The 25,765-nt window shown below is 40.9% G+C and overlaps 1 protein-coding gene across 1 annotated transcript; it reads right to left on the bottom strand.

The window, feature by feature from the left end:
* Positions 1–3,601: 3,601 nt before the first annotated feature.
* On the bottom strand, positions 3,602–25,023 carry LOC134612918 (mast cell protease 1A-like). The gene is made up of 5 exons (XM_063457379.1): positions 24,950–25,023; positions 21,091–21,232; positions 11,131–11,275; positions 3,912–4,175; positions 3,602–3,799 (listed from the first exon to the last, which is right to left on the bottom strand). Exons 1-5 carry the CDS (start codon positions 24,996–24,998, stop codon positions 3,647–3,649), a joined length of 753 nt encoding a protein of 250 aa, XP_063313449.1. The 5' UTR covers positions 24,999–25,023; the 3' UTR covers positions 3,602–3,646.
* Positions 25,024–25,765: the final 742 nt, after the last annotated feature.

Genomic DNA, 25,765 nt, shown 5'->3' on the forward strand with positions numbered 1-25,765 from the left:
GCCACCTAAATCACACAAGTATTAAGGAGCTATTTACTAAAAAACTGAAAGACAAAAAAATAATAATACTAAGTAAAAAAAGCTGTAAAGCAAATAAGCTTGGCAAAAATTTAAAATATTAACAATGGAGGGACATAGTGTCCCACTCCAGCCCCCGTGTCCCGTGAGTGGGGGCTATTGAACTAAACAATGGACCTTGTGTCCCCTTCAGTCCCCACCCATTGCTGGCAGGTGGGGGTCCAAAGCATAAAAAGGAGGGACCTATTTCCCCCCCCAGCCTCCACCCATTGCCGGCGGATGGGGTCCCCAGATAATAATGGGGGGGGGGACATATTGTTCTCCCCCAACCCTCACCCATTATCGGCGAATGGGGGTCCTAGGTAATAATAAGGGGGAGTCTGTTATGCCCTCCCCCCAGCACCCACTCATTGCTGGCAGGTGTGGGCCCTAAACATAAAGTGGGAACCTATTTTCCGCCTTAGTTCCCTGCATTTCTGTTTTAGGAACACCAGGGAACTGTCCCCGACAATCATAGCATGAGCTCATCATAAGACATGTTTGTGCTATGTTAAGCAATTTTCATTCCTAGATTTGTGGGATTCCCTGCTCTAGTAAACTGGTCTATGTTCAGGGGAATTCCTCCGAATGTAGACCTGCTCTCTTTCGCAAGCTTGCTAGCGCATCCTCACTTACTGACCAATTCTTTTTACGACCAAGTCGGAAGAACGGAACCCGGTTGGTAAGTGAGGACTGGTTGGTACTGCAAAATTCATAGGAAAAAAAATGTATCCTCAATTTTGATATTGAAGAGATTAAATCTGATGGTCAGTCTGTTGAAATACAAATAAAGAGCATGATGAAGACCAAATTGTTTGGTGTGCCTTTTTTATTTTGATTACAAGTATTAAAAGGGTATGTTTTACACACAGCTTTGTAAGGATACAGTAATAAAAAAAGCTTTGTAAGCAAACAATAATATCCAATTTTTAATAGGTAACTGTAATTACATTCTTATCACTACATACCACAAAGCTATTTTTATTTAGGAGGAAGAGTCCCTATTTTGGGCCCAAACTTGGGTATGATGAATAAAACTTAGCTTTTGTTTTATTCTATAAAATATGTCAATGTTTCAGCTCCAACACGGAGCTTACATAAGGACAAACAAGGTGAAATGTTTACATCTTTTATGGAATAAATAAAAGCTAAGTTTTATTCATCATACTCCAGTCCCAGGAGTGTGGTTTTTCCTGAAATCTCTATACGATTTGCCTGACTAGCACTGGGCATTATCTTGAATAACCAGGAGTGCAAGCCTTTGCAATGAATATTTATATTGCTAATAATATAGGGACTCATTTTTGTTATGAAAATAATGATCTTTTGAAATCTTTGGAGGTTTAAAAGGTTACTTCAAGCATAATAACCACTATAGGCTAATGCCGTGGTTATGATGCCAGGAGTACCCTGCAGGGCCGGACTGGCCCACCGGGATACCGGGAAATTTCCCGGTGGGCCGTCGGCACCTGGGGCCGGGCAGGCAGCTGGCTGACCTGCGGCCGTATGGGGGAGCTCTTTTGGCGGCCGCAGGGGGAGCTGGCTGTTCTGTCTCTCTGCTCCCCCGCCCCAGCGCGCAGCTTAATGAGACCGGGGCCGGAATATGATATATTCCGGCCCCGGTCTCTTTCTAGCGCGCGAGGGCGGGGGAGCAGAGACAGAACAGCCAGCTCCCCCTGTGGCCGCCAAAAGAGCTCCCCCATGCGGCCACCAGAAGAGCCAGCTCCCCCATGCGGGCACCATCAAACTGAGCTCTCCATGCGGCCGCCAGCACAAAGGTAAAAATTATGTGTGTGTGTGTCTGTGTCATTGTGTGTGTGTCTCTGTCTGTCTGTGTCATTGTGTGTGTCTGTGTCATTGTGTGTGTGTGTGTCTCTGTCTGTCATTGTGTGTCTGTCTGTGTCATGGTGTGTGTATCTGTCTGTGTCTCTCTGTGTCATGGTGTGTGTTGCTGTCATGGTGTGTGTGTCTGTCTTTGTCATGCAATGTGTGTCTGTGTCATTGTGTGTGTGTATGTGTGTCTGTCTGTGTCATGGTATGTCTGTGTCATGGTGTGTGTGTGTGTGTTTGCCATGGAATGTGTGTGTGTGTGTGTCTGTCTGTGTCATGTAATGTGTGTCTGTATGGGTCACGGTGTGTGTGTGTTTCTGTGTCACGGTCTCTCTGTGTCGTGGTGTGTGTGTGTGTGTCTGCATATGTCATGTAATGTGTGTCTGTGTCACAGTGTGTGTTTGTGTCACGGTCTGTCTGTGTTATGGTGTGTGTCTGTCATGGTAGGTGTGTGTCTCTGTCATGGTGTGTGTCTCTGTCTGTGTCATGGTGTGTCTGTGTCTGTGTCACGGTCTGTCTGTGTCATGGTGTGTGTCTGTCATGGTATGTGTGTGTGTATGTGTGTTTTTACTCACCTTTTTGTTCCCCACGTCGTGCTGGTCTCCCCTCGACTGGCCCTGCCTCTATGGCTGAGATCATCAAGCTTGATAATCTCAGCCAATCCGCACTGACACAGGAAGGACCAATATTTTATATTGAAAAAAGCAATATATATATATATATATATATATATATATCTATATATCTCTCTCAATAATCTAGGGTGGCAAGACATAGCCTTACATATTACATGCGACAATATATGGCGCAATGATTTATGGGGCTGGCATAGATTTTTTTTTTTTCCAGGGCTGCTTTGGAATCCCCAGTCCGGCCCTGGTACCCTGGCCCTGTTCCCCGGTAATGCTAAATGGTTTGTGGCCCTCCGCTGTTCTCCAATGCTCCCTGGTGGTACAGTGATGGACTTACAGCTTCTGTAGGGCTGCAAAAGTTGTAAGCTGTGGTGATCAACAGTCAGCAAATAACTGACATTCTGAATTCAGAAATGATATTAGCCAGTCCACAAATCTAGTTCTTGCTGAATACACCTCTATGATGCTGGCAGAGTTGGAATTACTCCCCTGGCAGATAAGGGGTTAATCTCTGTATGTACTGCGTTTGAAAGTGAAATGATGCACATCCAGACTCCAGACACTATGACCACTTCAAATCACTGAAGTGATCATGGTGTTTTGAGTAACCTTTTAACCCATCAGGCAAAATTATCCAACAGAATACAAGCTACAGACACCATGGACAGAGGAAAACAAAATAGAGGCACTCTGGTATTGAGAAAAATGTGCTGGTCAATTGCACATTGCATATAATTATAAGTCATTAAAAAGCTACTCCCAAACTCTCTTACAGCTGCACTGTCATCTTTGCACAATTTTCTAAATACCCCGACAGTGTCATTGCCGCTGGGGAGCAAGCAAAGGTGAGTTTTACTTACCTGGACCTGTCCCTCAGAGGTGGTGCCATCTTCAGCACCAGGAGCAGAAGCTTGCACTAGTATACAGCACTCAGGTCTATGGAGGATCCCGCAAGACAGCGTGATCCTTCATAGATAGAGCCAATTCCCTGAAGCTGTCTCTGGTGATGGCGGGGGGATTGACACATCTAGACGGTAGCTCTGCCTAGTATCAAGCTTAGGAAAAATACAGAGACAAAGCAGAAAAATACCACAAGGATTTAATTAGCAATTTACATGCCACAGCATTCAGTTCTTTTTAATAACTCTTAAAATCCATGGCACAAAAGAAGACACACGAGTGTACACATCCGGGAAAGTAGGATCTCCACATTTTCTTCCAGAAAAAGACACCACTCCTTCGGCTTGTTTTCTGCACACAAGAGGTCCTCCAGAATCGCCCTACAGAAATAAGAAAATTAACAATTAATATATAGTATAGTGATTACATAAAAGCACAGTTGGGTAAGAGCACATTAGGCTGTTATAGAGGACATGGACATTTGTTACTCACTCCACAGAAACCTTTAATTTTGCCAGGCGTAGCAGTGCACAGCATACTCGGTACAATCGGTACGATTTTAGAATATGCCTTCTTGCAAGTGGTCAATGAGATGACGGTGACATTTACCTCCATCAGTACACCTGGACTGACACGTCTATCAGACACATACCCCCAGCCAGCGACGGAGCAGTTGCTCAAGGGTTTCACCTTCAAGTGTGTGCATGGAAGTTTGATGGGTGACACCGCACTAGTCATAACAGCAGAGCGATTCAGCTGGCAAAGAGGAGTGAAACAAAGAATAGCGTATATCATTAAAATTTTTGTATAGAACATCAAAAGAATAATAAAAAGAGTGATTTATGTAACAAAAAGGGACTTTGCTGCTACTTAAAACCTTACTGGACTCGCATATATCAACTCAGTTCTGCTCCAACCTCTGCCAGAGGTTTCACAGAGTGCGACTGAGCTCTAGTTTTCACAGGGTTTCATTGATTAAATCCACATTTACTTAAATGGTGCTAACATTTTCATGAGCATTCCTGAAAGGCCTGCCTGATACCTAGGGCTGGTTGTGGTGGGTGCACGGGATACCCTGCATCTCGCCCCATTCTTCAAATGGGCTCATGGAGATGTAGACTGTAGGTTGAGGCCTCACACAGGGCCGGCGCTACCATAAGGCGGCACAAGCAGCCGCCTTAGGGAGCTCCGGTCCTAGGGGCGCAAATGAGTCTGGGTGACCGGCAGGAGGTGGGAGCAAAAAGAGCCCATCCCCTGACGGTCACTTAATGTTGTCATGCCAAATTTACTCGCCGCTGTATGTTGATGCCGGTGCCGGACGTGGGAGGGGAAAAAAAAAACTGTGCAGCATCAGAGGGGATGGTAGCCGAGAGGAGCCGAGAGGAGCTGCTGCGGCCAAACGCTTTAAAGGCCGCTGGGATACATAACGTCCTGTCCCGGCGGCCGTGCACTCTGGAGAAAAAATGGCAGTTTCCTTAGGGCACCAACACCTGGTGGGACACCTGTTTAACAATGGTGTGTGTGTGTGTGTGTGTGCAAGTGAGTGTGTGTGTGTGTTTTACATAGTTACATAGCTGAAAAGAGACTTGCGTCCATCAAGTTCAGCCTTCCTCACATATGCTTTTGCTGTTGATCCAAAAGAAGGCAAAAAATCCAGTCTGAAGCGCTTCCTATTTTGCAACAAACTAGGAAAAAATTCCTTCTTGACCCCAAAATAGCAGTCAGATGTCTCCTTGGATCAAGCAGCTATTACCCCACTAATTAGAAATTGTATCCCTGTATGTTATGTTTTTGCAAGTATTTATCCAATTGCAATTTAAACATCTGTATAGACTCTGACAAAACCACCTCTTCCGGCAATGAATTCCATATCCTTATTGCTCTTACTCTTTGCCTTAGATGAAATCTCCTTTCTTCAAGCCTAAATGTGTGACCTCGTGTCCTATGTATAGCCCTGTTTATGAATAGATTTCCAGATAATGGTTTGTACTGGCCCCATATTTGTATAATGTTATCATATCCCCTCTAAGGCGCCATTTTTCCAAACTGAAGAGATTTACATTTTTTAAGAGCCTGCCTGTGTGTGTGTGTGTGTAAGAGCGTGTGTGTGTGTGTGTGTGTGTGTAAGAGTGCGTGTGTGTGTAAGAGCGTGTGTGTGTAAGAGCCTGCCTGTGTGTGTGTGTGTCTGTCTGTAAGAGCCTGTGTGTGTGTGTAAGAGCCTGTGTATGTGTGTGTATGTAAGAGCCTGTGTGTGTGTGTGTGTGTGTAAGAGCCTGTGTATGTGTGTGTGTGTAAGAGCCTGTGTGTGTGTGTAAGAGCCTGTGTGTGTGTGTGTGTGTGTGTGTGTGTGAGTGTCTGTAAGAGCCTGTGTGTGTGTGTGTGTAAGAGCCTGTGTATGTGTCTGTGTGTGTGTGTGTCTGTAAGAGCCTGTGTATGTGTGTATGTGTGTGTGTGTGTGTATGTGTGTGTGTGTAAGAGCCTGTGTCACACAGGCTCTTACACACACACACATACACACACACACACACACACATACACACATACACAGGCTCTTACAGACACACACACACACAGACACACACACACACATACACACACACACAGGCTCTTACACACACACACACAGGCTGTGTGTGTGTGTGTAAGAGCCTGTGTGTGTGTGTGTAAGAGCCTGTGTGTGTATGTGTGTGTGTGTGTGTGTGTGTGTGTGTGTAAGAGCCTGTGTGTGTGTGTATGTGTGTGTGTAAGAGCCGGTGTGTGTGTGTGTGTAAGAGCCTGTGTGAGCCTGTGTGTGTGTGTGTGTGAGCCTGTGTGTGTGTGTGTGTAAGAGCCTGTGTGTGTGTGTGTGTGTGTGTAAGAGCCTGTGTGTGTAAGAGCCGGTGTGTGTGTGTGTGTGTAAGAGCCTGTGTGTGTGTGTGTGTGTGTGTAAGAGCATGTGTGTGTGTGTGTGTGTGTGTGTGTTTGTGTGTGTGTGTGTGTGTGTGTGTAAGAGTCTGTGTGTGTATATGCGTACGTATGAGCCAGTAAGTGCATGGGTCAGTGAGCGATAATGTGTGAGAGGGTTTTCATTCCTATTTGCTACAGAGAGGAGTAAGAAAATCAGAGGCGGTAGAGAGACATAAAGGTGGATAAAACACAGAATGAGGCAAAGGAGATAAGTTATATTAAAGGGAAAAAAATATTCAGAAGGGGTTAAGATCAACAAAAGGTGGAGAAAAGACTCAAAAGTAAAAAAGTGAAAAGAATGACAGAGGATACAATTTGCAAAAAGGGAAAAGAGAAACAAAAAGGCAGCAAGATGCATAGGCACTAAAAACGCTACCAAGTAGTCACAGTGCTACACATACCCTACATTACATACCCCTTTGTTACATGTATTGAATCTCACAGAAAAGCGATGTTATTTTCATGTCCTGTTATTCTCATGTTTTAAAACAAAAATATTGTGCTGTTTAAACTGCCACATGTTGAAATGCTGACAAAACGCTAGCAGACGCTGTCGTGGCACTGCATGCTTTATTGTTACTTCATGCACAAACAAAAATAAAGAATAAAAAAAAAAGGCAGCAAGATGCACAAAAGGGACAAAAAGATGGGTAAGATAGGCAAAAAGGGGGTGGATAGACACACAGGTGTAGACAAATTTTGAGGGCAGCAAAATGCGTCGTCGCCTGTGTAGACAAAATTGCGTGCACTGGCCCTGGCCTCACAGATAGGGCTGGCACAAGTCTAAGGCAACCCAGGCAGCTAGTTTGTGAGCACTGCATTTAGACCAAAGAAACTCCCACTGTACCCCAAGGAGAGGATCCACTTCAGCTCTCCCAACTGGAGGGAGATAGTGGACATCAAAAGATTTTTTTTTTAAATATATGAGTGAGCGAGATTGTGTGTGAGAATATGCGTCTTGAGAGAGTGTGTCTGTGGCTGTATGTGTGTCAGTTTTTGTGAATGTGTTTAACATTGTGTATCTGCATGAGTGCCTGACATTGTTAATATTGTGTGTGTCCAAGGGTGTGTATCTATGTGCATTGTGGTATAGTGTATGTGTATGACAGTTTTTCTGTGTCGCAAAAAGTTTTGGCAGCTGTGTGAGAATGTGTATATGTGTGAAAGAATGTGTGTGCGTGTGGCAGAATGTATTTATAATATAAAACTGCCTGGAAAGCTAGACAGCCATCCAGAGGGCCTCCCCAGGCCTTGGACACCCCTTTGCAGGGCCTTCTCAGCCACCTGGCAGCACCAGCAGCAAGGGATTTAGTAGAGGGGCATTTTTATATTGTAGTTAGCATGTTCATCTTTCATTTTCAAAATAGTATAGGACTCACTGATATTGTGGTACTGTGATGTAGTGGTGTACTTAACATGATATGGCCATATGGTATAACTGAATCCACATATTTGTTTGATAAATATGGAGAACTAGAGATTTGTAGCTCATATCTCTTTAAATCCCTTTAACTGCAGTTGTCCCATATTTGCAATGCAGCTTGGCACAGTGCCCCCGTTTAGTGTCATGGACAACTCCAGGGTCCCCATAGCAGGATTGGTGCTGGACTTTGCAGGCTGCCTAGCACCGATCTCTGTGTGTTGCAGGAAGTGTGAGCTCTCCCTCTAATGCTGCAATCATACTGTACAAGCCCTCTGTACTGCGTAAGATAGGTAATGATGTACTGACATTAGCAGAGGGAATCTCTTGAGAGATGAGATTAGGACTGAGATTATAGGTAGGGTAATAGTTTAGATCAGTGGTTCCCAACCCAGTCCTCAAAAGTTCCCAACTTTAAATATTAAAACTAGCTTATCCTCACACTAACATTAGTGTTAAAGGGATTCCTTCTTCTAATGTCAATGAGAACATCAGCAGAGGGATCCCCCTAAAGGCAGTGTGCTCATACAGTATACTTGTATTTTTTATCTCTGTTATTACTATTATTTACTATCTCTTAAAGTGGTCCTGCCACTTTAACCCCTTAATGCCGAGTGACGGATGAGGTCCGTCTCAGAGGGGAAACCCTTAACGACAAGTGACGGACCTTGTCCGTCACGCGGTAAAATTAACCCCAGATCGCCGCGATTGCGGGGTTAATGGTGCTCCGGTCTGCCTCTGTATTAGAGGCAGACCGGGAGCACCCGATAGTGCTGCCCCAATACCGGTGCTCGCTCTGACAGCCTGTCAGAGCGAGCACATGTGCTCTGTATACTCACCTTCCACCTCCCTGCACTTCCGGGTTCACTGTGAAGTGCAGAGAGACAGATCATCACTGATCTTGTCCCTGTTAGAAAAAAAATAAAGTTAATTAAAAATCCCACCATCCTTTACCCATTTTAATAAAAAAAATTAACCCCTTCCCTGCCAATTGATCACTGACTACAGTGATCAATTGGCAGGGATTACATTTTACTATGATCTTTTTTTTTTTTAACCCCTGAGGGTTAATTCTTTTTCTTTTTTTTTTTTAACCCTCAGGGGTTACATTTATTTTATTGATTAATTTAAGTATTTTAAAATGATATATTTAGCTAGCTGGGGTGGGTGGAAGTTAGTGGGAAATTGGGGGATTTGGTGTTAGGCTAACTAGGGGTAACGTTAAAAAAAAAAAGTAATAATGTTTAAGTAAAAAAAAACAAAAAAAAACATCCCCCTTTACCCAGTCCAAATAATAATTAACCCCTTCCCTGCCAGTCGATCACTGCCTACAGTGATCAAAATACAGTTCAAAGTATTATTATTTTTAACCCCTGACGATTAACTTTTATTTATTTTTTAACCCTGAGGGGTTCAATTTATTTAATTAACTAATTTAAATATATTTTTTAATTATATATTTTGCTAGCTGGGGTGGGTGGGAGTTATGGGAAAATGGGGAATTTACTGTTAGTGCTGCTTACTGCTAGTTAGGGGTTAACGGTAAAAAAAAAGCTTAGAAAAATTTGTATCTGTAAAAAAAAGTTTTAAGAAAGTTTAGGAAAGTTTAAAAAATTAATAAGCAAAACAAAAGTTTAAAAACTAGTTTTAAAAAGTTTAAAAAAAGTAAAAAAAATACATTTAAAAACGCTCATTACCACTACACCTGGAACAAACTAGAGAAAAAATTATCCCAAGCTAAGGTTCAAAATATACCTTTTGAAATACCCTGGGGTGTCCACTTTAAGAAATAGTAGGCCTTTGTGGGGTAGTTTGAATTTAAAACCTACGAAGATGCTTGGAAATTGCACATAGGCCCAGCGTCAAAATTCGAAGTTCGGTAAAAACTGATATGGCTTGGTCTCCTATATGGCACTGTAGCTTCACGAAATAGTGCCAAAGACATACAATGGGGGTATCCTTTTACTCAGAAGACTTAGCTGAGCATAATTTGGGGGGTTTGAACTTAGTGGCACATATGAAATATACAAAATGCCCAGCAAAAATGCAATCCGTAAGTTAAAAAATGCACAAAATTATTTTTTACCACATACTTTGGCATATATTGGTGAAAACATGGGGGCATGTTAAGGCACAATATGCACCTTATGAGATACCCTGGAGTGTCTACTTTTACAAATGGTAGGCCTTTGTGTTTTGTTTTAAACAGTCAAACTACTATAATACCCCAAATGGAAGCATAGGCTCATTAAATCCGTCTCTCAAAATTCTACTGTGAATACTAAGGACAGGTCTCCTATATGGCACTGTAACTTCACAAAATCGCTACGTAGAAAGTGTCAAAACAACCTTAGGTAAATAGCCTGTGATGTCTACTTTATATAAATATATACTTTTGTGTGGCAATTTTGTTTTCTTTTATGACTATTAAGCTTACAAGATAAACATACCAAATTCTAAAATAGCTCCACATTAAAAGTTTATTTTACTCCTTGTGCTTTGTGACCTGTAACTACCAAAAAAAACTTAAAATCCCCGACACATTATATATTCTGTAAATCAGAACAGCTAAATTAATTTATTTGTAATTACTTTCCTTAACCTGCACTAATTGTGCACACATTATTATTGCAAAAACTGTAAAAAAAAAACACAAATTTTTTTTTTGCATTTTTCTGTATTTTTTTTATAATAAATAAGCATTTATTTATATATATGTTACATCAAATTAAAGCCCTTTCTGTCCTTTAAAAAAAACGTATATAATATGTGTCGGTGCAATAAATTAGTAAAATGCAAATTACAGTTGAACATAAACAGCAAAAAATGCTGTTGTCATTTAGTGAAAGACAAGCTTCTGAAGCTCTGTCCTTAAGGGGTTAAACTTGCCTTTCTCCAATTGTTTCTCCCTCTATTGCTCTTTCAGAATCTGTTCTTCTTTTCAGTTTTGATCTCTTCCTCTTTAAAGCATAACACAAAGTGAGGACTTTGTCTTATGCAGTTCTCCTACACTTGACAATCTTGACAAAGGGTGGGGCTTAAGGCAAGCTCCACTTCCTTTTTCAAGCTAATAAAAAAGTGGAGCGTGCCTAGAGATCCACCGGTTGTCAAGATTGTCAAGTGTAGGAAAAAATACACAAGACATTGTAGTCCCTACTTCATTTCTGACCTATTTATCTTTAAACCGTAAAAATAAACTGATTCTGAAAGAGGAATAGAAAAGCAAACAACAGAAGAAAGGTACATTTAAAGTGACAGACACCTTAAAAAGTTTTATTTACGTTACATTCTATCCAGCATAGCAGAATTCCCAGCATGGCTGTGTGTTTAATTATCGTTTCTTACCTTCAGTAGTAAGATATCATTATTATAGGTTCTGTTGATGTACTGAGGGTGTGGAACAGCCTTCGAGACACTGAACACCTGCACATATTTGTCCAGAACAGAAAGTTTATGGGCCCCCAGAATCACACGCATGGATGTCAAAGGCCTTCAACAGAGACACACATCCGTCTGTTACTATAATATTTCACCATTTCCATACTTTGCTGTCTGCAATTGCTGTTTGCTATTGTTTATATTGGTTCTACTATGCTCTGTGTTGTTTATAATGTATCATGTGTGATGTGGCTAGTGTAGGAAATACTGCAGTATAATTTTACTGTGTAGAAAAAGTTATAATGTGTTTTATCTTGGAAAAATGGTACTAGGGTGGAAATGTTTTCATTGGAGGGAGTAACATTACTTTGAAAACTTAAGGGAAACCACCACACACAATACGATACAATATTTTTTTTTGTGTGGACTACATTCCAGTAATCCTTAGCCAATTAGTAGTTTGGTTGAGTGTTATAGAAAATTTAGCCCCCAAGCATCTGAAGTTGTCACGTTCACAGTAAATGATGTGGAACACAACTGCAGATTTCTTAGGACTTTGATATTTTATTAATACACTTAGATGGAACTGAGACTTCAGTTCCAGAATAACAGGTACTGTTTCTTTAAATAATAAACGGTTTGCTTCAGTTAGCAATGACAAGGTTCAGAATTCATTAGAGTCCGTTATTCTTGTTAACAGTTCAAATTATAAGAGATTGTATACATTGGAATTATCAGCAGCAAGACAGGTGCAGCAGAACTTAAATAGTACTTCTTTTGAGGGATGCTGTAGCAGGCTTGCTGGACAACTTGATAGCAGACTTTAGTATTAAGAAATATGACTATCTGTAGCAAGACAGGTACAGCTGAACTTGAATAATACTTGATTTGAGGAAAGCTGTAGCAGGTTTGCTGGACAACTTGATAGCAGACTTTAGTAAGTTGAAATAAAGCTTTTGCATTGTTAGCTCTTATCTCAGAGACTGTAAGATACTTAGCTTCCAGAAGTAGAGGGATTGTGTCCCCAGCTCTCCTCTGAGGCGGTTGCTTCAGTGAATGGTTCCAGAGAGTGCAGGCACTTGTCGGTGATGAGGAGAGATGTTGGGGACTTGAATAATCCTCCAGTCCGGTCTAGTAGCATGTGGTCGTCTCAGCGAGGTATGTGAGCCGGTGAGATAGGTGCGGTACGCGTTTCAATAATCCAGCGTCTATCAGCTGGTGCGGTCGCATTAAATAGCAGACCGCGTCAATGGGGGGTGTGGCTAAGTTCCGTCAAACCCGGAAGCATGAGGAGACATCGGGAGGCTTAAGGCCTGACAGTACCCCCACCTTAATGAGCAACCTCAGGGTGCTATTTCAACATGGTTTAGAAGGGTAGCGTCTATGAAAAGCGGAAATCAATTTGTCAGCATGGATCCCAGAGGAGTTTTCCCAAGTATCTTCATCAATTCCATATCCCTTCCATCTAATGAGGTATTGTAAAGAGCCACGATGAATCCTTGAATTCCGAATTTTGTGAATCTCGTATTCTTCTATACCTTGGACTAGAACAGGATCAGGAGAAGTAGTTACAGCTCCATGGAAAGGATGAGGATGATGAGTTTTACGTAAGGATACATGGAAAACGGGATGAATTTTCAAAGTAGATGGAAGCTTCAATTCAACAACATTACAGTTGATTATTGACTTAATTGGAAATGGACCATGAAAAAGGGAACTTAACTTCTTAGATGGCCAATTTATGAAAATGTCCTTTGAGGAAAGCCAGACAAGATCCCCAATCCCATAATCGGGGGAAGATCTTTCTTTAATATCAAAATTTTTTCTTTGAGTGGATGATGCAAATTCCAAAAGTTCATGTAAAAATTTGAATAAAGATGACATGCGAGAGATTTGATTTGAAACGGAGGAGTTAGACGAAAGACTTGTCTGAGCAGGAAACAAAGAGGGATAAAATCCATAGTTGGAGAAAAATTGAGTCATTTTGCTATTAGTATGATAGGAGTTGTTGTATACGAATTCTGCCATGGGCAACCAGGTTATCCAATCATCTTGTAAGTGAGAACAATAACATCGTAGATATTGCTCTAAGCATTGGTTGACTCTTTCAGTTTGTCCATCAGTTTGGGGAAGATAGGCGGATGACAGTTTACGTTGGATATGGAGAGAAGCACATAATGCGTTCCAGAATTTGGAGGTAAACTGAGTCCCTCGGTCTGAAATGATTTCGTCAGGCAATCCATGAAGTTTTACAATATTGTCAAGAAATAATTTTGAAAGTTCAGAGGATGAGGGTAACATCTTTAAAGGGAAAAAATGGGACATTTTCGTGAAGCGGTCCACTACCACTAGAATGGTGGTATGCTGTTGAGAAGGGGGAAGATCCACCAAGAAGTGCATAGAAATGGATTGCCAAGGTTTTCCAAGAATCGGTAGGTTCAATAATGGACTATTTATGTGCTGATGTCCATGTTTGGATCTTTGGCAGATTGAACAAGTTTTAACATATGATTCAACGGTTTTGTCTTGATGAGGCCACCAATAATATCTCTTGGACAATTCAAGGGTCTTTTTTATACCTGGATGATCTGCCAGGGTAGAATCATGAATAAAATTGAGCACTTGATTTCTGAAAGCAGGAGGTACGTAAATTCGGTCCTTGAAATAGTAGAGACCGTCTTTCTTTGATAGTTTAACTGATGTAGGAAGATTAAGAGTATCTTTACTGAGTCCTTTTATGTCGTCGAGAAGGGAAGATAGAGTCCCAATGACTGTATGAGGAGGAGGTTCTAGTTCGGTGTCCGAATAACAAGAGGGTATTTCTGGTTCTTTAGTAGTCTGAAAGCTTGGAATATGTTGTAAGCATGTTTTCTTACAATAGTCGGAGTTAAAGGTGAGAGAAAAAGGGGACCAAGAAATTTGAGGGTTGTGGTTCCTTAACCAGTTGATCCCTAGTATAATAGGAAAAAAAGGCGATGGGATAACATCAAATATAAGATTTTCAGTATGAATATGATTGGTGGTTACTTTAAGAGGGATGGTTTCATGAAGTATCGGCCCCGAGGAGATGAGGGAGCCGTCGATCACTCTAACAGGAACAGAAGTGCTTTTACGAACACATGGAATTTTATTCTTTGTCACAAAGGCTGAGTCGATGAACACTCCATTTGCACCGGAATCGATGACAGCCTTGGTAATAATTCTTTTATGGTCCCACTGTAATATGAGAATGATAGGGGACATTTGAGTGTTTGCTGTAGAGGGGAGTGCACTTAGGATGGAAGAGGCATGAGTCTGCCTACTGCCCTTTGTCCGTTTCAATAAGGGGCAATCAGAGACCAAATGAACTTGAGAGGCACAATACATGCAGAGGTTTAATGTACGTCGTCGATTTTTCTCTTCAGGAGTGAGGGGGCTTCTTATTACCCCTATTTCCATAGGTTCGGTTGGTAAGGATGAGTTGTCAGAAGGCTTTGGAGGATGAAATGATTTTTTCCCAATTGAAGTTGAGAGAGCCTTTTCAGCCTTTCTTTCTCTAAGCCTTCTGTCAATGCTGATCGATAGATGAATCAGAGCGTTCAAAGTAGTAGGGAGTTCTATTCTGGATAGTTCATCTTTTACAGCTTCAGATAAGCCGATTCGAAACTGGTTGCGCAATGCGATGTCATTCCATTGCGTTTCTACTGCCCATCTTTTAAATTCAGCGATATAATCTTCAACGGGTCTATGTTTTTGCAGCAAGGTTCTAATTGTTAATTCAGCAGTATTTTGTTTGTATGGATCTTCATAGAGAAGAGACATGGCTTTAAAGAATTCCTCCAGTGAATCTAAGATGGGGTCATCATTGTCCAAAAAGGAATGGGCCCAGGACATAGGTTCACCTCTCAGAAATGAGAACGGAAAAAACCTTAGATCTTTCTGTGGGATAAGATCTAGGTTTTAAGCAATCAATAATTTGCAGGAAATAAAAAACTTCCTATATTTGGAATGATCACCATAGAATTTTTCAGGGTTACATACAGCAGGATCGCTAGTTGAGTGCAGAACAGTATGAGGAGTATGTGTTTGTAAGTCTCTGACATAAGTGAGAATTCTTTCATTTGTAACCTGCAGGTCTTGCACACCTTGGTTAAGTGAATCGACTCGTTGATTCAGCAACAATACTTTAGAATCGAAATCTGCTGGTTCCATTACAATGACTGGATTATTCTGTCACGTTCACAGTAAATGATGTGGAACACAACTGCAGATTTCTTAGGACTTTGATATTTTATTAATACACTTAGATGGAACTGAGACTTCAGTTCCAGAATAACAGGTACTGTTTCTTTAAATAATAAACGGTTTGCTTCAGTTAGCAATGACAAGGTTCAGAATTCATTAGAGTCCGTTATTCTTGTTAACAGTTCAAATTATAAGATATTGTATACATTGGAATTATCAGCAGCAAGTCAGGTGCAGCAGAACTTAAATAGTACTTCTTTTGAGGGATGCTGTAGCAGGCTTGCTGGACAACTTGATAGCAAACTTTAGTAAGAAGAAATAAGACCGTCTGTAGCAAGACAGGTACAGCTGAACTTAAATAATACTTGATTTGAGGAAAGCTGTAGCAGGTTTGCTGGACAACTTGATAGAAGACTTTAGTAAGTTGAAATAAAGCTTTTGCATTGTTAGCTCTTATCTCAGACTGTAAGATACTTAGCTTCCAGAAGTAGAGGGATTGTGTCCCCAGCTCTCCTCTGAGGCGGTTGCTTCAGTGAATGGTTGCAGAGAGTGCAGGCACTTGTCGGTGATGAGGAGAGATGTTGGGGACTTGAATAATCCTCCAGTCCGGTCTAGTAGCATGTGGTCGTCTCAGCGAGGTATGTGAGCCGGTGAGATAGGTGCGGTACGCGTTTCAATAATCCAGCGTCTATCAGCTGGTGCGGTCGCATTAAATAGCAGACCGCGTCAATGGGGGTGTGGCTAAGTTCCGTCAAACCCGGAAGCATGAGGAGACATCGGGAGGCTTAAGGCCTGACAGAAGTGCCTGGTTAGCATTTGTTTGGGCACTCAGTTTGTGTGACGTACTCTGGTTTGGCATATTGGGAAGTATGGTCTACAAATATCTGCAGTGGTATGGTTAATAATAATTTTAGAACTAAATTTCCTCTGTCTATGGACTGATTTTCTAAGATACTCATCCAGTTCTGGGAAACAGGTGTTGGATATCAGTGGAGAGGATATAAAAGGGGAATGGTTAATTAAACCAAGCCCACAAGACACCAAAGATGTTCCCAGCCCTTGACCCAACCATGCTTACACCCCACCCCTTTCTCACATGGACATGCTACAGAAATAAATCTTGGCATTCACACACTGCCACAATCGGAAAAATACACGTACACATTCACACACACTGCCTCACTACATAGAATAAAGAGTGCATGTCAAGGTGTGATGGATGGTTTGTAATCAGATCCTGAAAGTGAGCTGATGTGAGGTGTAACTGCTCAAGACTGTTTTAAGGTCCTGTTAATTTTATGTGTGCAATATATGACAAATATAAAAATTAAGTTTGAACATATATCTATCTATCTATTTATATATATATATATATATATATATATATATTTCACGCTGGGTCCCGCACTCCTGCTCCCAGTCATGTTTATTGCCTAGGTGCCACTCTGACCTCAAAATATAAAATACCTTGTTGAAAGTGCACTCACAGGACTCGATACTGTTGCCAAAAATGTGCCATTTATTCAAGCTTCAAAAAGTTGATTACATAGTGTCAACGTTTCAGTCCACTAGGGACTTTTTTCAAGACAATCTAACAATGTGACTTATTGCATTTATACACACTGTGAACTGTTGATTGGAGGGTAAAGTGATGTCATTGAACCTTGGGTACTTAATAACAAATAAGCAAAATGAGGCTGTGTCACCAACGGGTTACTTTGGGAGATTACTTTATCCCTTGCCATGAATAAATTTGGCATTTGGTAGTACAATGAGAGAAGCTAACTGTAAAACGCTGTAGTACTATTGTGCCTTTTCAGTTTGTAACTGGCAACATGTATTTTGAGGTTAACTTTACATCACTTTTACTCAAAGGTGGTCAAGTAAGTTCCCAATGGTTACAGAAATCTGGACAATAATGGGTTTTTGTTGGTGAGACTATACATAATGTCACTCAAACTACATGCACATAACAAAAAAACAAAAGAAGACATGAGTGTCCAAACTTTATTAAAATATAACTTTTAATAGTAATGCTAAAATCTGGAATATGTTTCCTTGATAGGAGTATTATTCAAAAGGATAATAATAAACTAAAGTATATACATTCAAATATTCAAAAATATGATAATAAACCGAGGTGTGTATATATATATATATATATATATATATTCACTGGTTAGTGGTTAGTCAATAGGAAAATATATAGAAGGACCCTGTAAATCTATAAATAAATGAAGTACAGGGCTAAGGTAGATCCTATTTGAAATATTTCAAAACCTTATCTGATGGTGTCTACACAAGAGCGTTGACCAGTCTTAACCAGGTTAACGATCTTGTGTAGACACCATCAGATTAGGTTTCGAAATGTATATACTTTAGTTTATTAATATCCTTTTGAATATTACTCCTTTCAAGGAAACTTATTCCAGATTTTAGCATTACTATTAAAAGTTATATTTTAATAAAGTTAGGACACTCATTTCTTCTTCTTTTTACATTTCTTCAGTTCATGGGTTAACCCCAATACGAGTGCTCCTCAAGCTTCCTTGTTCCTGCTTTGCTTTTACATGCACATAACACAACATTCTGTTGAGCGCAATACTGAAGGCCCTCATACACATTATTACATTGACACACACGGTTGGAGGGTATTTGGGGGAAAAGGCATTCCACCATACCTTTGTTTAGGTATTAGCAGGACCTTTGTTTTTCACACACATCACACACAGCCCTCTCACACCCAGCACACACAGCCCTTTAACACACAGCACTCTCACACCCAGCACTGTCACACAACACAGCACTCTCTCACCCATCATACACAGCCCTCTCACACACAGCACTCTCACACACAGCACACATAGCACTCTCTCACCCATCACACACAGCCCTCTCACACCCATCACACACAGCACTTTCACACAACACAGCACTCACGCACATCACACACAGCACTAGCACACAACACAGCCCTCTCACACACAGCACTCTCACACACATCACACACACCCCTCTCAAACACAGCACTCTCACACCCATCACACACAGCACTCTCACACACATCCCTCTCACACACATCCCTCTCACACCCATCACAAATAGCACTCTCACACACATCACACACAGCCCTCTCACACACAGCCCTCTCACACACATCACACACACACATCACACATAGCACTCTCACACACATCGCACACAGCCCTCTCACACACAGCACTCTCACACCCATCACACATAGCCCTCTCACACACAGCACTCTCACGCCCATCACACACAGCACTTTCACACAACACAGCACTCTCACACCCATCACACACAGCACTCACACACATCACAAACAGCACTTTCACACAACACAGCACTCACACACATCACACACAGCACTAGCACACAACACAGCCCTCTCACACACAGCACACAGCACTTTCACACAACACAGCACTTTCACACAACGCAGCACTTTCACACAACGCAGCACTTTCACACCCATCACATATAGCACTCTCACACACAGCCCTCTCACACCCATCACACACAGCACCCTCACACACATCACACACAGCACCCTCACACACATAATAAACAGCACCCTCACACACAGCACCCCTCAAACACAGCATCCATCACACACACATACTGCACCCTTCACATACACACTACATCCCTCACAGACACCCACTGCACCCCTCACACAATACTTCCGAACATATTTATATTATATATATATATATATATATATATATATATATATATATACACACACACAACAGCACCCCTCACGCACATACTGCACTCCTAAACACATTACGTTCCAGACACACACTAGATCCCTTACCCAACTCTGGATCATATACACACACACTAGATCCCTTTATACACTCTGAATCCGTTATATACACACACTCACTAGATCTCCTACACATTTTGGGTCCTCAAACACACACTAGACTCCTGTATACACACACACTGCACCACCTACACACACACACTACATTCTTAAAATACACACTCTGGATCCCTTATAAACAAACTAGATTCATTGTAAACAAACACATAATACACCCCTAAACACACACTCTCTACAATCCCTACAAATACTACATCACCTATACACACACACACACACACACACACACTATAGCCTGTATGCACACACTTACTACATCCCCTATACACACATTCTCTACAGCCCCTAGCCACATATGCACTACATTCAGGGGTCAAGTCCTGGGGAAAAAAAGTGTGGGAACTCACCCAAGATTCCCCCCCCCCTTAAAAAAAAATACACTACTATGCATATAGTGCAGTGCAGAGTGTGTATAGTGAATGTAGTGTGTTTGTAGTGAGTGCAGAGTGTGTATAATGAATGTAGTGTGTTTGTAATGAGTGCAGAGTGTGTATAATGAATGCAGTGTTTGTAGTGAATGCAGAGTGTGTATAATGAATGTAGTGTGTGTGTGTAGTGAGTGCAGAGTGTGTATAGTGAATGTAGTGTGATTGTAGTGAGTGCAGAGTGTGTATAGTGAATGTAGTGTGATTGTAGTGAGTGCAGAGTGTGTATAGTAAATGTAGTGTGTTTGTAGTGAGTGCAGAGTGTGTATCATGAATGCAGTATGTGTATAGTGAATGTAATGTGTTTGTATTGAGTGCAGAGTGTGTATAGTGAATGTAGTGTGTTTGTAGTGAGTGTAGAGTGTGTATAATGAATGTAGAGTGTTTGTAGTGAGTGTAGTGTGTATAATAAATATAGTGTGTTTGTAGTGAGTGCAGAGTTTGTATAATGAATGTAGTGTGTAGTGAGTGCAGAGTGTGTATATTTAATGTAGTGTGATTGTAGTGAGTGCAGAGTGTGTATATTTAATGTAGTGTGTGTGTAGTGAGTGCAGTGTGTATATAATGAATGTAGTGTGTTTGTAGTGAGTGCAGTGTGTATAATACATGTAGTGTTTGTAGTGAATGCAGAGTGTGTATAGTGAATGTAGTGTGTGAAGTGAGTGCAGTGTGTATAATAAATGCAGTGTGTGTAGTGAGTGCAGAGTGTGTATGATGAATGCAGTGTGTGTAGTGAGTGCAGTGTGTTTAATGAATGTAGTGTGTGTGTGTAGTGAGTGCAGAGTGTGTATAGTGAATGCAGTGTGATTGTAGTGAGTGCAGAGTGTGTATAGTGAATGTAGTGTGATTGTAGTGAGTGAAGAGTGTGTATAATGAATGCAGTGTGTGTGTAGTGAGTTCAGTATGTGTATAGTGAATGTAATGTGTTTGTAGTGAGTGTAGAGTGTATATAATGAATGTAGTGTGTTTGTAGTGAGTGCAGAGTGTGTATAATGAATGCAGTGTGTTTGTAGTGAGTGCAGAGTGTGTATAATGAATGCAGTCTGTTTGTAGTGAGTGCAGAGTGTGTAAAGTGAATGTAGTGTGTAGTGAGTGTAGTGTGTATAGTGAATGTAGTGTGATATAACCAACATGCTCACTTTGAGAGGGGGCGTGTTTGTCATTAGTGATGACGAAACACACCCTGTCTGCCCCGCCCCCTTCTTAGTGGGCCGCTGTGATAAAAAAATGCCCGGGACGAATTTTTCTCCCAGTCCGGCCCTGGTCTCTATGCAAGATTGATATATATTTCCCTTTTTGTAGTTATGTAGTAGTGGTTATCGGATGCATTTCTGATTGTTTTAAAATAGGAGCTATTCATCTTACTTCAAGCAGTGTGCTGCAGTGAGCACCCAGTTCCTGTTGATGAGAAATCCCCCACAGAAATGGACATTTTTGTTCTGCAGTGATGCCATGTAGGGTCTGGAGTGTGGCTTTGCCTCATGACCACCAACGATGTAATAGGCCCCTATAGGAAGAGAGCAATACAATTCATTTAATGATAATCTACCAAGATATCAATTTGTCTACTTAGACTTCCTTGTCCAAGCTAATTAGTAGGTAGGTCAAGACTATGCAGGAGCAAGAATTTGCTCAGGAATTTCCACAATTACACAGTAAATATGTATTGGACCAAAGCCTATGTTTTATTGTATGATTCTTGATCGTGGGAAAGGAACTAAGAGGCAAAAATCCCCTATGCTGTGCTGCTTTCAACATGGTAGGATATTACTTCTTGTTTCTCACCCTCCTCTCTCCCACCCACTAACTCCCCCATCTCAGTTTCATGTATAATAGCCATGCATGAAAAACTACTTGCACACTCATGACTTTTGCTACAAAAGAGCAAAGAATGCTGATAACCAGGAAATTAGTGATTGCAAACGGATGATCTGCATACAGCAATACAGCAAAGGAAGAGGAAGTATAACAACTGTCTCATTCAAGAGCTAAACCTTGAAAATGAGACAGATGTCTCTAAGTGATTCATGTTCCTGTAACAGGGACCAAAATTCCCTCTAGCCCCTGGCAAGGGGAAATTTAGCCCTGATGAATAGAAATTTACCCTTGAGGGGTACACAACGACTTGCAACAGCAAATAACTTTCAATGCCCAACTAGTAGCATAGGACTTTAAATTTTAGGCTCTGTCTAATATACTTGTGAAACCTTCCCAGGTGTCTCTGTTTGTTTGTGTGTACTTCTTCCAATACTTCACATTACCCTTATTTCAAGAATTTTCCTATTGTAAATACCCAGTGTGAGTGTATAGCTTGCTTTTCTACTAATTTATACCAAAATATTATATAGTCGGGGACAAAAGCCATAATAATGAGCAAGTAGACGTATGCACAAGTCAGTTGTGGTGTGCCGGAACCTACGTATCGAGTAGGCCTGTAATAAAATGGGGCAAAAAGTTGATATATATATATATATATATATAATCCTTATCACAATGCTAAATCTTTAAATGCTTGTCTAAATTCCTGTTCTGGCTGAGGTATATATCTGGAATACGTAAACTAAAAAAAAGTGAGCTGTGCCTTTAAGACTATAATAGATTTAATGCCTTATGATAAATACCATATAATAAATGTGTAAAAAGTATAAAATGATTAGTGCAAAACTATATGGCCAAAGTGACAATGTGCACTTGTGAAAAACACACATGTGTGTAATGTGCAAAAATTAATAACCCTCTCTGCTTGATTCAAAGTTCCAATTGGAATTGCTTAAACTGCTTCCAGAGACTCTCTTCAATTTATGCTTTCCTGTTGTCACCTCCAAAGGTGCACCTATAGTGGATGGGTGGAGATCTCAGCCAAATAGAAATCAGGTCTAGATTCCAAATCTCTTAGGGGAGTCCTATGCTAACAGTTTACCTTGTTTCCTTCAGCTTCAGATGAGAAAAATCTCTAATGACACAGCCTCTGTATCATTAGAGATTTTTCTCATCTGAAGCTGAAGGAAGCACTCCACCCATCCAACGAATTGGTCGGTAAGTGAGGAGTTAAGGGATTCCCTGCTCTCGTGCGTTCGTCTATGTTCGGGGAAACTTCCCCGAGCATAGACGAGCGCACCAGAGCAGGGAATCCCTCTAATCTATGCTAGGGGAAATTTCCCTGAACATAGATTAGAGGTATTCCCTGCTCTCGTGCATTCGTCTATGTTCAGGAAAGTTTCCCCGAACATAGCATGCGACCAGCGCAGGGAATCCCCATGACGGCTCGCACTTACACCTGGTCGTAAGTGCGAGCTGTCGTAAAACAGGTAGGTTGCTAAATGAGGACCACCTGTATAACTTATTTCTCCACCAATACCTGACATGTATATGCGTAGGGGAGGCAGGTTAATGCCTATATATATCTTTTTTTTTTTTTTTTTTAATATTCTTACCTTTAGCCTGGGAGGAGGGCTGTGGTGCCATCCCTGGTTGTCCTAGTGGTGAGTGAACTCTAGCCTGCGGGGCTAGAGTTCACTCTTTCGAGACTCGGATGCTGCAGGTCTCATGAGGAGAACCTGACGGAGCTGTAAGATAGAGCTCCTCCGGGTCCTCCTGTCCCTCCCCAGACGGTGGCCGCATCACACTGCCTGTGGGCCGGTGAGGGAGATCTTTGATCTCCCCACAGGCTTGTCATAGAATGCAACAGGGCCGGTGCTCAGATAGCATGGGCAGGCCGGTGCGATCCTGTGAACTCCCCTACTGGCCTCGGCCCATAGACATCGCAGCCCACTGGGCCTTGCCGAAGGACATCTGCTCTGGACTGAGGTAAGTGACAGAAGGGGTCCCCAGAGGGACGGGGAAGTTATAGTGCTAGTAAAACAACTTTGTTTTCCTGCTACTATAGTTTCCCTTTAATTGTTTTTAAAAGTACAAATTTCTTACAGAAATCAGCACTTTTATAAAATGTCAACGTTATGGGATTCTCCTCACCCATAAAGCACTTCAGCGAGCTATAAATCTCTTCAGCGAGCTGAAGTGCTTTATGGGTTTGGAGTGGTTCTTTAAAATGCATTCAAGCAGATTTTCCTAATGGGTGTAGGTATGGGAATGGCTGCAGGGAGAAAGAAAAGTGAAGATTAAAAGGTGTCTCGTGCCCCTTTGTATAGAATTTAAAAAAACACTAAAAATCTATAATAAACAAATAAAAGATAAATAAGAGATGGGCTACCTAGCCATGAGCAGAAGCGAAGCACGTAAAACAGGAGATAAAGAAATTAAGAAGTTAAAAGTTAAACATGGGTCACCACTTCTTAGAAAGGGCAAGGCACTGTCTGGGTAGAGAGAGACAGAGAGGAAAATTGAGAGAATATGAGAGCTCCTTGACAAAACCTTGTAGATTTATTGCTCTTAGTAGTAATATACAGATGCAGTGAGTACTGTTGAAAAGATATTGATTGAAACATGTTATAACTTACAAGGTCCTTGCTGCATTGTAAGCCAATTCCATAGTTAGAACCCATAGTGCTTTACATTGAAAATAGCCTAACAAAATTAGCCCTTTAAAGCACAAGTCGTGAATCTATCGCAATTAACTAATCCAGGGATAGCTAACCTTGGCACCATGTAAAATTGCATTTGGGCCAATATCAAAGGATTTGATCAATGAACTGCAAGCCAGTTGAGCATGTGCAATACCAAGTTCTACGATTCCTAGGAATGGGTCACTGATATCACAAAGCAGAAGAAACAGGTAAATATGAAAAAAGATCATATGTATCTGGTTTTTCAGATTGCAGAATCACACAGCTAAAGGTTGTGAATAAGACAGTTGCCTCTAAGTGACACATGTCCCTTTAACTGAGGAACAAGGAACTGTACATTTTAGCCTAAAAAAATCGCTTTGCTTCATCCCACAATTTCACAAATGTTTAGCATAGATTAAGACTTACCTAAAATGTTTGCCTTCATATTGGCAGATAAGCTTACACTTTAATGATAACTGCAGTAGTGCCAAAACCTTTTATTTTTTTAAATGCATATAACTATTTTGGTATTGTGATGGTAAAATGGTAGTAAATCACTAACACAAGGCACAATTGTTCGATCACTTTAAACAACCTACTTAATCTTATTATCTCAAGCTCAATCTGTGAAAATTTTTAGTTTTTCATTTAAATGCAAATTTGTGGAATATGGAACAGAGAGGTTGTTGTGTCAAACAAACAAACAAACAAACAATTACCTGATAGAGGGAGACTACACAAAGCAGTTAGTAGCAGTAGATATTTCATGGTTAAATGTTTGTCCTCTGGAGTTAATGGATGTATTTTGTAGAAATTAGATGCTATACAGGATTTATATACAGAATTTTAGCCTACATATGAGTTCTAAGAAAACTGGATTTGCTACGAAGAAGAGATAAAAGGGAACTGAAACATGAAATCTTTCAAAGTTAGCATCAACAAGAAAAATGTAAATTAGATATTTACCAGTCTTAGTAAAAATGAAAGCATAATCCTTAACAATTTAAGGATCCAAAGTTCTGGTGGCGGATCTGGGGGAAGCACCATGGCACTTGCTCCCCTTAGGAAAACATAAGTATTTATATCTGGTTAGCAACAGGGAATGAATGAGTGGCCTGACCACCTCTACTCTGTCAGAAATAACTGAAGTCATGTTGTGTATACCTTTCTCTCTCTGCATTGTTTTATATGTCTGCCTGTATACGCATGAATCTGGGTGTGGTTGTTGGTGTTTATCATTGTGTACATGTTTGTAAGTGTGGTTGTGTGGTTGTATGTGTTCACAGTTGAAAACCTCAAAATCTAGCAAGTTACCTCCTTAAATTAGGTCCCTGGTCCTTCATCCCTTCATCATGAACAAATTGCCTATTTATTTATGTCAGTATTGCAGGAAATATAAAATAATTCTCTCTCTCTCTCTCTCTCTCTCTCTCTCTCTCTCTCTCTCTATATATATATATATATATATATATATATATATATACTGTATACATTGATCAGTCACAACATTAAAACCACCTGCCTAATATTGTGTA

Source organism: Pelobates fuscus, chromosome 5, assembly GCF_036172605.1.
Source record: "Pelobates fuscus isolate aPelFus1 chromosome 5, aPelFus1.pri, whole genome shotgun sequence".
In the NCBI taxonomy this organism is placed as follows: domain Eukaryota; kingdom Metazoa; phylum Chordata; class Amphibia; order Anura; family Pelobatidae; genus Pelobates; species Pelobates fuscus.